Raw genomic sequence first — 16,197 nt, 5'->3', positions numbered from 1 at the left:
TAGCGCCGACAGCTGTCACAAAGGCTCGATGGGCTTCGGCGTGCCACTTCAGACGCCCCCGAGGGTGCGATTTTTGCCTTTTATGCGCCACGATACTTTTGACATGATGGCTTGTGTAATGGATTATTGCTCCATTGTTCTCGCGGAACATTCAAAGAGATGCCCACTTTTGAGAACAGCTGCGCCACTGCTCTCTCTCCGCTCCGAATTATGATTTGACTCCCTCTCTCGGCTATCTGCTCCTTTTTTCATTTCTGCAGATAAGCGTCCGACATCGGGGAGGCAGGAGGGAGGGGGGCGGCTTTAGCGCTCATGGTTAAAAAAAAAAAAGTGGGCCGGCACGGCGGCGACATCTGAGCCATTTTCGTCTCTCACCCCGATGCTGATTGAACCACAGTGTCGAGTGCGGACGTGTAATTCAGCCGTCCCTCTGAGGTGTCTCTGTTTCAAAGAAGTGGGTTACAGGGAATATCCATGCGTTGACTACATTGGTGATGCATGAGGCCACTTTGACCAAGGGCGAAGGTGTCATTCGCAACAAATACGCTTTGGGGAAAATGGACGGATTTTGATGCACTGCACATGAAATGAGTATATTGCCGTGATAGACTCTTAGCTGCAAGATGCACCTGCGCAATAGGAAACCCGGATTTAAAAAAACCCCCACATGTTTATCAATCAGATGTGATTGGATGTAGCACCAGTATATATTTCTATATATTTGGACCAATATAAGGCGCATCGGATTATAAGGTGAATCCTTTTAGGTGCGCCTTGTAGTGCGGAAAATACGGTAAGTGCGGTTGACCTCCGTCGCCTCTGTTTTTGGAGCCTCTAAACTCTCGAAACTAAGTGCGTTTGACATTTGTCATGGCTGTTCAGTGAGACGACGTGTGTCGATTTATTAAAACCAAGTCAGGGCAATTGGCTTTTGTCTGTTGGCATCTTGTCAGTCTATTTATTGCTTTTATTTTCTTTAGCGTTTTAAATGGCTCTCGTTTGATTACTCTGGGCACAAGAAGCTTTTGCCGAGGCGAAGACTTGACGATTCTGTCGCCATTCCTGACCGGATGGGGGGTCTATTTTGGGTAGCACCATCAGGGAGTGGTGGCCTTCCTCCAACTGGCAGGAGCGCCCTTGTACTCACAACTTGTGCCCAGGAAATAAAATCAGCTTTGCATTCAGAATTTGATTTTTTTTTTTTTTCGGGAGTCTGTGTGGCGATGCCAGTGCCGGTTAAAAGGATGTTTTCATGAGCCAGCCAGTCTGCAGCCAATTAGCGAATACTTCAGACATGAAGCAAATATGACAGCAGGTGCTGCCACACTTGTCTAATGTGCAGATAACTCATTATACATTAAAACCTTTAAAACCTATGCTATCTCTTCTAATATTCAGAACGCTGTATATGAAGATGGAAATGTCTGTAATATCACCGGCGAGAACATTGTTGGATATTTAAGCCCTGTCGGCCGACGGCCAGCACATGCTAATTAGCCAGCACATGCTAGTTAGCTAAACGCGGGACCGGTAGAGAACTGGGAGGCAGGGTTGAGTTCACGATCGAGTCGTCTGAATCCAACTATGCCGGAATAATCTGTCTCTGTTATCAGTAAGAGCAACCAGAGTTTGTTTGTCTTGTGATTGAGTTTCTTCAAACAAAGTAAGGGCGGTTGCCTTTTGTCTTCACTGTCACGCGTGTCTCGCTCGTCTGCCTGTACGTTCTGCGTGTCGATGGATTCCAGCAAAGTTGTCGCGATGGACTTCTGTCTTTGCCAGTCAGTTTATTACACCAAAGTAAGGCCGGTCAACTTTTTTCTGTGGTGTTTTGCGGGCCTTTGTTTATGCGATTATTGAAACAAATGAAGGGTGATTGACTTTTGTCTTTGCGCATTGGTTTAAAAATGAAGTGATTGAATTTTCTGTTCACTGTTCTGTCAGTCTTAACTCACCGAGAATTATTATTATTTTTTTTAATCTTGGATTTACCGGTCAGTGATCCACATTGGCATACTTCATGTGATCTTTACTTTAGGGCTTATTCAAACAAAGTAGGTTTAGTTGATTTGTAATTATTTTCCTGTCTTATAGTATTCACCTGTTTTTAGTAAATCCTAATAATGGTGATCTTACAACAAAGTAGGAGCAGTCTCCTTCCATGATTAAACCAAAGGGCTAATGACATTTTGCCTTTGCGCTCGTGTCACTCTTTTCTGGTCAATTTATTAAAATAAAGTAGGGAGCACGACTTTCACAGTTGGTACTCTTTGCTCATGAGGATGATTACAGCAAAGAAAACATGATCTGCCCTCATCTTCTCTGTCCAAAGATTATTTGCCGTATCGTGTGCACACGTGTGTGTTTTGCTCGACCTCGTTACTGGGGCAATCTTTTCGCAAGCGCGAGGATCAAGTCAAAAGATTTTAGTGGTCGTGGATGCAGACGAAAATGATTCCGACCCGCCGACTCCGTGGAGGATATTTCGCTGCGTCAATGTACTCCAGCTTAATCAGCCTCAGTCAATAGAATCTCCCCCGTGAAGGTCTTCATTAATCTCACGCTCTGTCGACTAATCATTCTCATCTGCCCCCAGCCAGTGTCTCGTGGATTTACTGTACATTAGTCCCATTAATTCTTTGCTCCCAAGTCTGGAGCCGCCACAAGTCGGGTCCCCGGGTCTCCCCAACATGCCATCTTGCCTGGGCCTCACCTCTCGCCGTCGCGGCTAATTTACATGCCAGGCGCAGTGCCTAAAGACACTTTGGTACGATTTGGCTAATGCTGACCTTATAGCTTATATGTTAATGCGCGTTACATCCAGAGGTTAAAAAAAAAAGTGCTCATGTGTGCACTGAAGTAGAATTATAGATTATTAAGTTTAAAAAAAAAAAGTGACAAAGTGGGAAGTACAGATTCAACTGCAAATTTTTTCAATTAAATTAAATCGTGGTTTGGCTTCAGACCCAATGGACAAATACTTTATATGGTTGACTTTACCTCGCTTTATTTTTGCCATTTTTACCTTGTATCATTTTCTTCGAAGCTTAACTCATTCAGTACCAGCCAATTCTGGACCAAGTCTGAAAAGACGTTTAAAAACGTCTTTGGGAGTGAATGAGTTAATAGGGGCGGCAGTCCTATTTTAACAAAGAAGTAAAAAGTTTTCAGAAAAGTAAATACTCGTGGAAAGTAAATGTACCTGAAAAATGACTGCGGGGAAGAAAAAGTACTTCATTACCTCGAACTATGGGTTATACGATAATCAGGCTTATATTGTTCAAAATGATGTTATCGCAATGGCAGTGTTGACCGCTCCTCAACAATGGCCACAAATTGAATTTGCCGCGTCCTTTTGTCAGGCAATCAGCATTTCACCGCTTTGCTGCCGCTTCTGAAAAGTACGGCGCGACGAGGGTCATCGTTTTGATCAGATGAGGTGAACAGCCTTCACAAGAGGAAGAGGAGGTGAGCTTTAATAGCTCAACAAAAGGTGTTTTTTTTTCTTTTTGCCAGTGCGATATATTCGTCAGGATTTCGATTTAGCCAAGACCGCCATTCTTGCCACAAATAAAGCAAATGACCTTTTCCAACGTGCTCTTTAGCTGTACACAATGCGAGCCCTCTTGTTGGGACAATATGCGACAAGCTAATCCATGCTCGACGCCAAAGTGAAAATGTAAGAGAAAAACATATACGAATACAAAAGTGATGCCATTGAGCAAAAAGCGCCTTGGAGTTGGTATTGGAAAACGAGGGTGGAATATTGCCCAGCGCGAAGATGCCATCATTCCGGCAGATTTTATTCAATGACAACGCATCTCTAATGTCGCCATCATATTAAAGAAGCAAGGATGAGTCAGAGCAATCAACATTTTTAGTGGATTGTGAGTCTTTGGTTTACTGAAAACAAAGGAGAGTCGATTGACTTGCATTTGTGGTTTTTTTTCGAGTCTTTGTCGACTCAAATAAATGGGCAACCTGCTTTTGTCCTGATTGCCTTGAGCTCTCAAACGTTTGCTTATTTTGTATTTGGCTGTCCTCACCTGTTGTTTTGAACCAAGTGAGGGCGATCGACAACTGTTTTGACTGAATTACAAAGTTTTGCGCCTGGGCTTATTCAAAAAGAGAAAAAAACAACACGAGGACCATTGACGTCTGTCTTTTTGCATGTGTTTATTTAACCAAAGTAAGGGCAATAAAGTAACTCAGTGTGCTTCACATAATTATAAATACAGCATTTAAAGGCATTTACAAACATAATTTAGTTTAAAAGAAAACTAAAGTCATTAAAAATAGGTTACAAAAATTACTAACACAACATACAGCACGAGAACAAGATGATGGGGGGGGGGGGGAAATGATTTGAAATGCTTTAAAAGACTTGAATCATAGATTTGATGCGTAAAAAAAATTACACTTAGGGCTGACTTCACTGATGTTTGAAGCTTATTTATTCCATTTGAGTGCAGCACAACATCGAAATGCTGCTTCACCATGTTTCCTCGCAACTCTGGGCTCCACGAATGAGCCCAAATCTGCTGACCTCAGAACCCGACTGTGTTTACATTCCAGGACCTTTTCTTTCATGTGTTCAGGACTGAAACCGTTTAGTTAAACCGAGTGGTTGAAAGACCAGAGGCATTATTGTATCCACTGTCAAGCATTTAGAACCGGACTGCGTTTTGATCGCTTTGTTTTGGTCAGAACTCGGGCTACATTGTTCTGAATGAGCTGCGGCTGTTTGATGCTCCTTTGAGGGAATCCAGTTAGAAGACCGCCGTCCTTACACCTATGTCACATTTAATGGCGCGCAGAAAAAAATTGTATCGTGTCCATGTGTCGTCTCTTCCACATAACACATGTAAGGCAGTAATCACATGCTCTGTTTTGTTCTGAGCCGACGCCTCCCCGAGGGTCCTCAGATTACTTCTTGGGTTGCATTACGTTCTAATCACATCCCGCTCAACTCTCGCTGCACCCGGACTCTGAGCCTTTTGCGTTTGTCTCGCAGCGCTTGATGTTCTGCCGTTCATCGTCACCATCTGTGACTTCTCAGTTTGTCTTTGAGCCACATGAAATGCCGGCTTGGGTCGTTTTTAAAACAACACATTTGGCGCACGGCCACTCGGGAACTGTATTTTACCGTAGTCGAGAAACTCTCCTTGAAAGGTGTAAATTGTGTTGCTCAGCCTTTATGTTCCATTTGATGATAAAGCTCCAATTAAGGAAGCACATTGAAGCCGGGGGAGGGGGGCGTCAATGCCGCCTCTCTTTTAATTGGACATACAGTACATTAAAAACGGAACAAACTACAGTAGATTGGGGAAAACTGTTGGAAAAATGTGTTGCCATCCTTTCATTCATTTATTCCACTGTAGCGTTTAGCGTCGTTTCATTCAAATGTTTCCTTGTTTTATACGTACCATTATTGTGACACAATAATGGTTTTGTTTTCTCGTATTTTTATTTGAAGCGAATATACTGTATATTTATTTGTGAATGACCTCTCGTCGCAGATTTCGGAGGAGCTGTGGCGGCGCGGCCCATCTCGTACGCCGCCGTGCTGCGGATGAAAGCGGACGGCTCGTCGTCGCTGCTCAACCCTCGTGGACGAAACCGGCAGCAGCACGGCGGCGGGCTGGAGGCGCCGCCCGAATGGCCCGTCTTCGCCCGTCACCCGCATCCGGCCCTCAGCCTCTTCGGCTCTCAGGAGGACTACAGAAGTAAAGGTATGAAACCAGTGGGTTTTATTTCAAAGCTTCGTGCATGTACGCGAATATCAACAGGATGGATGTGAGGTGCAGGTATTTTTTTTTCCACTTGGGGTCGCCGTCCTGAAAATTTCTACACTGTAGTATCTCCGACGGTACGCGTGTACTGATCTATTGTGTGACGTGGAAATGAGCGTATAATAGTATGGCTTTTTATCGCAGCCCCCTTCCATATCACCTTTAGAAGATAGCGATTTCTTTTCTCTATGCTTGTGTATAATATGGCCCACCAATTTTCTGCTATTTTTTATTGTCAGAGTGATTAAAAAAGATTAAAAAACATAAAATGTTAATTTGTTTGAATCCAGGTTAAAAACTATGATTGAGATTGTTCAAAGCCTTTTTCAAATCATGTTTTCCAAAAATCGCATTCTTGTGCTGGATGCTCTTTTGCTAATTTCAGAAAGCTCCTTTGCTTTGCTTTGAAATGTCTTTCATGTTTTTGTATGCGACTGCTTTCAAAACGTTGTACTTTTCATGATGTGATGCACATTGAGTTTCATATGAAATTACGACACAACAGTGTAAATGTGCCGTACCTAGCATAAATGCTAGTTTTCAGCCGTAGTCCCAAGGCAGGTTTCTTAACATAAACAGTTAACATAATAAAACACAAGGCATAACATAAAACACGGACAGTCATGCAATCTTAAATACTGCCTCCATACTGTAGCACTTTGCTCCTAAAATTTGAGACGGTGCAGCTACAATGGTCACGCTTTAACATTAGCCACAGTGTGTGGAGTGATGCTGTCATTTGAGGCCATCCGCCAGTTGGCTAACATTGCGCTTGTGTTTACGGGATTTTGTTTTTGTTTGTTCAGCCAAGCTATTAACCGCCTGCGATTCGCTGTAACGAGCGAGGCTCATCTGTTTTGACTTGGCGAACGATTTTTACTTTGTGTCATTTAAGCTAGTTGTACTTAAAGGCACATTGTTTGGCTTCTTTTATTGAGTGCGAAATTATCCCCCAACTTTATACACTGTGTTTGACACATTCGTTGTATAGCATCGTCGCAAACGGGAAGTTGTAAGGAAAAGTGAGCATTTTTGTTGCGTCCAAATCCCTTTGAGTTGGCACAGTTGCCGCCATCTTTTCCCCAATTTGAACGGGGCTGGCCGCCACGATCTGGATTTGAATCCCACTCATCCATCACGCACGCTGCCTGGGCTACAGCTTTCTCAGTGCCACCCGCTTGTCATCACGGTAACCGCCCGGATGATGGATATTTTTGTCAGGATCAGTCCAAGCAGGGGCCGGAAGCACTCTGTCATAAATCTCCCGTTTGCCATAGTAATTCATTTAGCGCGGCTATAATGACAAATCGATCTGTTAATGCTGAATTAATAGCATCATACTCATTGCATCTGGAGTGCTTAAGAAACGGAAATGTCAAGTGTCTGCATAAAAGCAGACTCAAGTAGCCGATGTTTTCCCCCCCCCCCCCCCTGCTTGTTTCACGACCGTGCTTCTTTTTCGACCTGCCATCACGTACCTTTTCCCGACGTCTGCTGATTTCTCATCGCGTGGGTGACAGACGGCTGTGGGTTTCAATTTGAAATGAGCCGCCTGTCTTTTGAGTGTCCAGTGAGCCCACTGACAAAGTTGGAAGGTAAAGTAGAGCACGGGGTCTGAAGCTGGGATCTGTAAAACGTCGTTTTGGGGTCCACAAAATAATTTTGGATAGAATGTAAAACATTTTCAAGATTGCGATTGCACTTTGATACGGAATTCCTTTTTCCAGGTCCTCATGCTTCCATTATTTTTTTTAACAAACACAAGCGCGAATATATATGTGTGTGTATGTGTGATATATACACACACACAATGTGCAAAAGTACATATTGGATCTTACCGGATGGTGCAAGTATACCTAATGGCGTGTCCTGTTGGTTTGAATTTTAGATGTAAATCTCTGAAGCAAAGAAAAGGCAGAGATTATGGATGATGGGAATGTTGTATGTTTGTATGCTTCGAGGGTTTCTTATCAGCAGGAAAACCTGTCATTGTGCCACTGACTATTTGTGGGACGAGCGTCGATTTTCCAGGCGGACAAATAAAAAAACCTTGTCTTTTTTTTTTTAATGTTGATTCTGCAAACAGATCAGTGGACGGGGGGAAAAAACAATCAAACCGAAAGAAATCAGACCTTTTTTAAATGCAAACACGCTCCTTCGCCCGTCTCAAGTGACTGCTTTGTTACCGGATGCTCTTATTGTGCGTGCTTTAATGCCGAATGTGAATTGCGCTCGGAATGGGAAACAAATTTTTTCGATCTTGAGTAGGGGGGCTTGAAGGGTGCATTCACCATATATTGTCATCACACAAGGAATGACGACTGATAAACATTAATCTCAGGCACCAGGGCTTCGAACCCAGGCAAGCCCGTTGGCGAAAGGCGGTCCTGAACACAGTACAAGTAAAATAACAATCCTCCAAAGCCGACATTCTTCCCAATCTGTGAAGAATGAGTTCTATTAAAAGAATGTGACAGCAACCTTCTTCTTCTACTCTTGTAATGCTCATGGAAGTGTGTACTCCATACTTTCATGCCAGCACACTGCCCCCAAGAGGCCAAGGAGTGCGCTGCAGGAACAGTCGATGCTTATATATATATATATATTTTTAATTGCTATTTTATTATTATCATTTTTTAAATAATGTATTTTCTATGTTTCAATGTAAATTTAAAGTTGAGGGTCCTATTGTGGGCCACCTTTGCTTCCAAATGATGTGTCAACAATACAGGGGGATACTAATTGCAAAATATATATATATATATATATATATATATATTTGAACATTTATTCATCTACCAGCATTTGTATTTGTAGAACACCAAATTGCTCCTCTGCGTTATGAAAAGCAGCTGTCCATTGTGATTCCTTCGCAGGTTGCCTGTTTGCTTTTATCATCTTGATTTGGAAACACACTCAAGCCACGGGAACAATCTGGAGTAAACAAATTTGCAGATTGCGAGTGGACCTCCCGCAGCGATCGTGGCCATTATCCTCCCTTTTTTTCACCTCTCTCTCACCCTTTCCCTCCCGTCTCTTTTGTTTAGAGAGCGACGAGTTTGGACCTATTTTCCTCCAGGAGCCGGACGATGTGATTTTCCCGTTGGACGGCCGCGACAACAAAGTGGTGATGCACTGTGAGGCACGAGGGAACCCGCCGCCCACATACAGGTAATTGCGCCTCTGCCCGTGACGTTTGCTGCTGTCTTGTCGGAACGCGTGCTGCTGATTTTGCAGACTCCGCCTCAAACAAACGAGCACAAGCGTAGGCCTCGGCCAAACTACTTCCCGTGTGCTTTTCTGCACAGCTGGTACATCAACGGCACCCAGGTGGACACCAGGGCGGGCTTCCGCTACAGGCTCGCCGAGGGCAATTTGATCATCGCCAACGCCAGCGAGAAAGCTGACTTTGGGACGTACCAGTGCCGCGCCAAGAACACGTTTGGCACCGTTCTGAGCCGGGATGCTCATCTACAGTTTGCATGTGAGTCAAGATGTTTCGTTCACCTTGTACGCTATTAAATAGTGTGAATTGGGTCAAGCTTCTCCTCTCCCGAGAGCAACAGTCATTCATGCCTTCGTCACATCTCGGCTGGATTGCTCTCATGCACGTTACTTTGGAGTCAGCCAATCCTCCATTAAGCGACTCCAGTTGGTCCAACATGCCGCTGCTCGCCTCTTGACCGCTACTCGTAAGAGGGAGCACAAAACACCCACTTCGGCATCCCTTCGGTGGCTCCCGATACATTTTCGTTCTTTTATTTTATTTGTTTTCAAAGCTTTAAATATTTTCGCCCCACCTTGCCTCTCTGAGGCCCCCCCCCCCAAAAAAAAATACTTTTTCCACTGATTGAGGAATTCGTTGATTTCAAATGGAGTAAAATGGTGCCACGTGGAACAAAAAAAGAGCGAAAGGAACTGGGTTAGGATACTCGGGGCTTACCGGATCATTAGCTATGATGTCTTTGTAGTTGTTTCCTCGGATGAAGCTGACGAGCGGCATTGACAGGATGTTCCCTTCATTGCTACAATGTGGTGGTCAGTGCGCCCCCCCCTCCCCCACCCCCTCAACCCCCACCACCACCACCTTCAACCCTCCACTACTAATTTGCAGGGCTCCCGAACAGTATCACAACTTCAGGCCAGCAAAAAGAGAAGTACACTGTTGGTTTTTATGAGCAAAGACCATAACGGCCTCAGTGGTGATCCTACAGGGAGGAAGAAAGTTCACAGTCTTGTGTGTTGTGCTTGCGGGAGGAGAGAGCGAGGAAACAAATGGCTCCATTAGCTTGGAACTATATGCACAGAGAACAAAAAAAAGAAAAAAAGGAACTGGGGTCTTTTCTTAAAAAGCCATTTCTTCTTAAGGCCACTAGAGCTTTCGGGGTTTTCATTGGCCAAAATTCTTTTAAGTGCACAGAGCAGAAATGCTGCTGGGTTCGACTGAAGCCATCAACGTTTTGAGTCACATTGTGGACCGCATGCGTGCGAAGCGCTTTATTGACTCTTTTCCCTCCCGTATGTGGTGACAGACTATTTGTCCAATTACTTGTTTTCAAGTTGCGCTTTCACAGTAAAGGCCAACGCGTTGCCTTGTTTTCATCACGCTGCCGAGTTGCAGAAACGGTCTCAAACAAGCGCTAGTATGGGGCTGTCGAGTTGAATTTTGAACAAACATTTGCCATTGGACCAAGAGTTTAAATCTGTTGAGGTCTACTGCTTCTCTCATCAGAACGTTCGCTGCCCAGTTTGATTTCAAACTCAACTTTCGACGTTGCCTTGAAAAAAATTAATGGTCTCATGTGTCATTTTATTTCATTTCTCTGTCAGGGCGGCCAAGACAGAATAAGAGTCAGAACCATTTTGTACACATCAGACTTTCCTCCACATCGAACAGAAAAAGGCTCAATGGCCGCGTGCCCGTCTTTCTGGCATCCATTAAATAGTTCAACTGAGATTATGCAGCAGGGGACATGTAAATCATCCTGGATAGGGGCTCTGGAGGTCCGACTTGGGCACCCCTGATATACAGTTTAGTGCTTATTTTTACTATTATTTTGACGGCATTCCAGGTAAAACGTCCGGTGAAAGTATGATCAGAACTTTTTCATTGGTGCCGTGACCCGGATTGAAAAGGTCTGATTGAATTGACACCGGTCATTTTATGTTTTGATGCTTGCAATATTTTAGCAGTTTTATGCAGTCAACTGCCTCTAATTGGCATATTCATGTTTACAATGTTGGGTTTTTTTTCTTTTTACCCAAGATGTCTACAAGAGTTTTGATCCCCTCCCTTCCCAAAAGCCTCAAATGTGTTTGTTATATTCCAAAAAAAACCCCGAGCAGCCAATTTAGTAGATTACATTTCCACTTCTTCAGCCGCAGATGAGAATCGTAGGTCATGCGTGACTTCCTCAGAATGAACACCTCGTCGTCCGGATTGGGGTTGCGCCGGGTCGATTCTTGCTGGCAGAATTTCTGCTGGGTCAGGTAAAGGCTGCGCAACGGCTCACCGGCCAAGCGGCGGCGGAGCGGAGCAGCCAGAGGCCACTGGGAACGCTTCGGTCACGCCGCCTGCAAAAAGATGTTCCACTCACAGCCTTCTTTTGGGTCAGAGCTCTGCACTCGAGCTGCTGCTTTGACGGTGCTAGGCACCACATCCCCTCTGTCTGTGGGGTGTAGGTATCCAGCAGTTTGTTTGTTTGTTTTCAAGGCCAATGCACAGAAAGCCTTCAACTCAGGAGTAGAAATCAACTTAACTTGGCAGACGGTGAATAATTTTTCCAAGACGAGGCTTTAATACCATTGCAAGTGGAAGTTTACCGTCAAACTAAACATCCAACTTAAAACAGTGAAGGGCAACTTGCGTATTTAAAACAGCCATAAAACATTTTGCCTTATAATTGCTAGCTTAATGGTAACACAGCACTGGGGAATAATTTGGAGGAAAAAAACCCCTATAAGTTACATTTGTATGCTGATTACAACTAAAATTGGAATGCCGATTACAAAATTTTTTATGGAACGTCTATTTTTTTCTCTCCATGGTTTGTCATGGTAAACGATATTCCACAAATTAGCTGTAGTAAGAGCTGATTCTGATTGGACTCATCGACAGCTAAGTGGCAACTTGTTTGTGCAGTTCACAATTGAGAGAGTGCAGTGGGAGGTGCGCGCAGCTCCCAATAGGTCAATACGATCAATAAGTGCAAACAGAAAGATAGCAGTCAGAATTAAGGGGATTATCGGTGGCTTTTCTCTTAACCTTTTTAGCACGGGCATACCGTTGTAAATCCTATTTCATTTTCAGCTATTTTAGTTTTCAAAGATTGTATCTATTCCATCTCAGTGTTTTATTTAACAAAATTTAATACACCTTTAATATTGCTCCAAAATTTAGCGTGCAAGAGAAAAACTGGAGACCAGTTTTGGACTCCGCACGACAAAAACAGGTTTAAAAACCACTGTCAGAACAAACTCGACAGAAATTGGATTCCCAGTGTAGTGGGAGTTGCCACAGAGGGGCTAAGATGTAGCATCAGTGTGACAGTGTAAGCTACAGATAGCAGAACAGAAACAATGCAGCAAAACACGTTGACAGACAATATAGCAATACTCACACGAACACGCCGACTCAAATCATGTGGTAGAGTAAACAACGGTCTGAAAATGGCTGACACTGAAAGTAGTTGTGAAATGCTTATCCATGACGGTGTTGTACTAAGTCTCACACACACACCAGAAGGAGCCATAACAATTTTATCACGGCCTACTGTTTGTCTTGACATTAGATGTGCGATATTGTGCTGTCTCTGTTATTAATGCAACCCAAAAGCTCTTTGGATCAACCTTGACTGGAGACTTTTATTTGCAAATTTCTGAACAAGTGCATTTAAATAACAGGCTTGGTTTCCTAATAAGGTCATTTTATTTATTTATTTATTTATTTCAAGCGAGCGGTGATTAGTTGAGACCCGTGGCAGCCACAATCCACTCAGGAATGTTCCATCGGTCAGAAATGGCGCTTACGTTAATGCGTCCTGATTGAAGCCCGCCAAAGCTAATCAGCATCAAGCACCTGCTGACGTTCGCCGCGGGTTGCGTCACGCCGGTTTAATTTTTTTTAATTTTTTTTTTTTTTTTAAACATTCATGCAGACATATGTTGACTTGTAATGTCGGACGACTCCTTAATGACCGTTGCTGCATTATTTAAAAAAAAGTCATGAATATTGATTGGCTTATAACTCATTTGCAGATGCCCCCATCGCCTTCTGCAAACTCGTTCTACACAAAATGGAAGAAGGGTTTTTTGATTTTTTTGTTCTTTTGCCTGATTAACGTGCTTAGTACATCGTGTCACGCACTGGAGCGACTGGTATTGTATTTCATTTCGGGCTGTCACAAGCAAATACTTTTAGAATGGGTTATGCCGTCGATAAATCAGACAAAAATGTAGCTTGCATTAAAATCCATCCATCCATCCATCCATTTTCCGAACCGCTTGATCCTCACCAGGGTCGCGGGGGGTGCTGGAGCCTATCCCAGCTGTCTTCGGGCAGTAGGCGGGGGACACCCTGAATCAGTTGCCAGCCAATCGCAGGGCACACAGAGACGAACAACCATCCACGCCCACACTCACACCTAGGGACAATTTAGAGCGTCCAATCAGCCTGCCATGCATGTTTTTGGAATGTGGGAGGAAACCGGAGTACCCGGAGAAAACCCACACAGGCCCGGGGAGAACATGCAAACTCCACACAGGGAGGCCGGAGCTGGAATCGAACCCGGTACCTCTGCACTGCGAAGCCGACGTGCTAACCACTGGACTACCGGGCCGCCTTGCATTAAAATCTATTCACGAAATGTTTTTTTGAGGATTATTATAACCAATTATTGATGTTTTCCTGGCATTGATTATATTGCGCAAGCGAGAGTGATGTACTCATCAACAATATGGAAAATCAGAGCTATTTCTTGAGTATTGATTAATATGAAAGACTTATGAAATCCTCCATGCAGCATCTCCAGTTGGTCCAGAATGCTGCTCCTGACTGGTACGCGTAAGAGGGAGCACATAGCTGCTACTCTGGCATCCCTTCACTGGCTCCCTATACATTTTTGAGCTCTTTTTAAGATTCTATTATTTGTTTTCAAATCTTTAAATGGCCTCTCTCCACCTGACCGCTCTGAGCTGCGACCAAATCCGTTTTAAATATGCTTTTCCCCTCAAAACAAAACAAGACATGCCGGACCATAGTCTGTTTTCTCATCCTTCCATCCTGGAGTTCATCCCAGTTTACCGGCACACCTTCGATTGGTCGCCAGCCAATCGCAGACACAAACTATTTATGATAGGAGTTGGCCTTCTGAAAAGTGTTTTCCCCTTTTGTGTTTAATGCATCTAACATAAGTATCATTTTTTAAATGAACCGCTGAAAAAAGCCGGCTGGCGGAAAACGGCGTGCGTCTTACGCTTTCCTGACGCTGCGTTTAATTGCACACCTGTCATTAATGCTCCTGACAATACATATTTATGCAGGCTAACACAAACCAGCTTTGCCGAGGTCTGAACCCCCTCCCGAAAAAAAGCATCACCGGCAGATGTTTTCCAGCAAATCCCGTCGCGCTGATTGGATATTCCGAGCGACAATGCTTCCGCTTTGGAAGGACTTGTTATCATGCTTCACCAGTGGGGGACTCGGTCCCATTCTGGCCCATTCAATATTCATTAAATTAGGACCGGACCGACTCCCCAGCATGTGGGCTATTTATAGCAGCGTGCATCCCATCTGGTCTTGCCAGTGCTGCAGTTGTTTTGTAGCCTTGTAATTACTCTGCTTGTACAATAGAACATACTGTTGATCACGCCGTCATCGCTTCTTTTTATTTACGAGCATCACGCACGCTAACCTTTTATGATTAGAAGACGACCCCATTGCGGTCTTATCGCCACCTAGTTAGTCGATTAAAGCCCCCGACGAGCAATAAGTGGGGATTTATGCATTACGAGACGGGGCAGGGTTGACAGCTGCTTGTCAATCAAGCGTGACGACGATGGCGGCGGGCAGGCGGTGAGCGCCTCCGATCGATAGTCGTCGCATGGAACAAATGAGGGATGATTACGGGGCGTCAAGCGTCTCTAGGATGGAGACGGCGAGCAGCCTGACAAGCGGCAAGACGCCATGGATGGAATTTAGGCCGATGTGGAGAAATCAGTGGGAGGTCAATTGGTTTGTGTCAGCGGGGTGAGAGAGCAAAAGGCCTGATCAGAAGGACAAGATCACAGATAGAACAACATCGTACGGTTTCTGCCGCATTTTTTGGAAAGCATCGAGACCGGCAGGTGTATTTAAATACGGAGTCGATATTTTTCAAGGTGATCCTGGGAAGGATCATTAAACCTTGACGCCATGCTCCGACTGCATTGGAACGCGTCGGCGGAAAAAAAAAAAAGTGTGACAGTTTAACGCCGCACATCTGCCCAGGACGATATTTTCCACACTTTTACGCATCCAAAGTCTCGCAACACAGCGCCGAACAAACATGTCACAAAAACTGACTACGCAGCTATTTATGTCCCCTATGCCAGCTAACGGAAAAGCATTTCGTTGTTCTGCCTGTCATTATAGACAAGCCTTGACAGATGAACAAAGATGCTCAGTAAATAGTTTTTATGCGCGTTGTCCTGACCACAAAGCCCACCTAATTTCATGTTGATGGGTTAAACCGGTGAACCAGATTTTTCCAGGGGGCGCTACAGAGTTGGTTTTGGGACTGTCGTGCGCAGAATCCATAACATCGAAACTCGTTCACTTGGACACACGGGCTTGCTAAAATTGGTGAATTTTCAGGCATGTTGAGGCCCCGCAAAATTTCACCGAATTAGGCTTGATGTGCGAGTATGCAAAGCCAACTTTTGTCGAGAAAAAAACAAAAAAGTGAAAATAATAAAACTCACTGGAGTATTGATTGAAGTCCTTTAGCACTGAAATTGGCTAATTTCAATAATTGATGTGACCAAATTCGCCAAGGCCAAAATTTCCAGTCATCGTGAAAGGCCATACTGATAGCCAACCCGTTCACAATCGGCGACCAAAAAAAAAAAAAAAAAAAAAAAGATCAGAATTCCATGTTCCCGTTTTTCCAACTGGCTCAGCGCGAGAGTGTTTAGTGTTTTTGTGTTTGAATCTTGGCTCGGTCCTCTGAGATTGGGCTTCCTCCCACAATACCAAAACATGCGTTTTCATAAGTTCATTTAAAACTCATAGTTTTGTTGTTCACCATGTTCTTTGTGCATTGTGTTGCAGACATCGGAGAGTTCAACGCAAAGACCAGGGGTGGCGTCTCAGTGCGTGAAGGCCAAGGCGTCGTGCTCATGTGCACGCCGCCGCCGCATTCTCCAGGTG

General features: G+C 44.2%; 1 protein-coding gene across 4 annotated transcripts in view; it reads left to right on the top strand.

Moving 5' to 3' along the window:
* The window catches only part of cntn5 (contactin 5), an 80,730-nt gene that overhangs the window by 19,843 nt on the left and 44,690 nt on the right, over nt 1-16,197 (top strand). For all 4 annotated transcript variants that reach the window (XM_086125832.1, XM_086125830.1, XM_086125833.1 and 1 more), the window contains exons 3-6: nt 5,517-5,729; nt 8,837-8,960; nt 9,098-9,273; nt 16,099-16,194. In XM_086125832.1, coding sequence (XP_085981958.1) covers nt 5,517-5,729; nt 8,837-8,960; nt 9,098-9,273; nt 16,099-16,194 — 609 coding nt within the window. The remainder of the gene's footprint in view (nt 1-5,516; nt 5,730-8,836; nt 8,961-9,097; nt 9,274-16,098; nt 16,195-16,197) is intronic.

This window comes from Hippocampus guttulatus, chromosome 12, assembly GCF_054856545.1.
Source record: "Hippocampus guttulatus isolate MCC_2025c chromosome 12, RoL_Hgut_1.0, whole genome shotgun sequence".
NCBI lineage: Eukaryota > Metazoa > Chordata > Actinopteri > Syngnathiformes > Syngnathidae > Hippocampus > Hippocampus guttulatus.
Note: the sequence above shows the minus strand (reverse complement) of the source record. Positions and strands in the feature narration are given on the sequence as shown.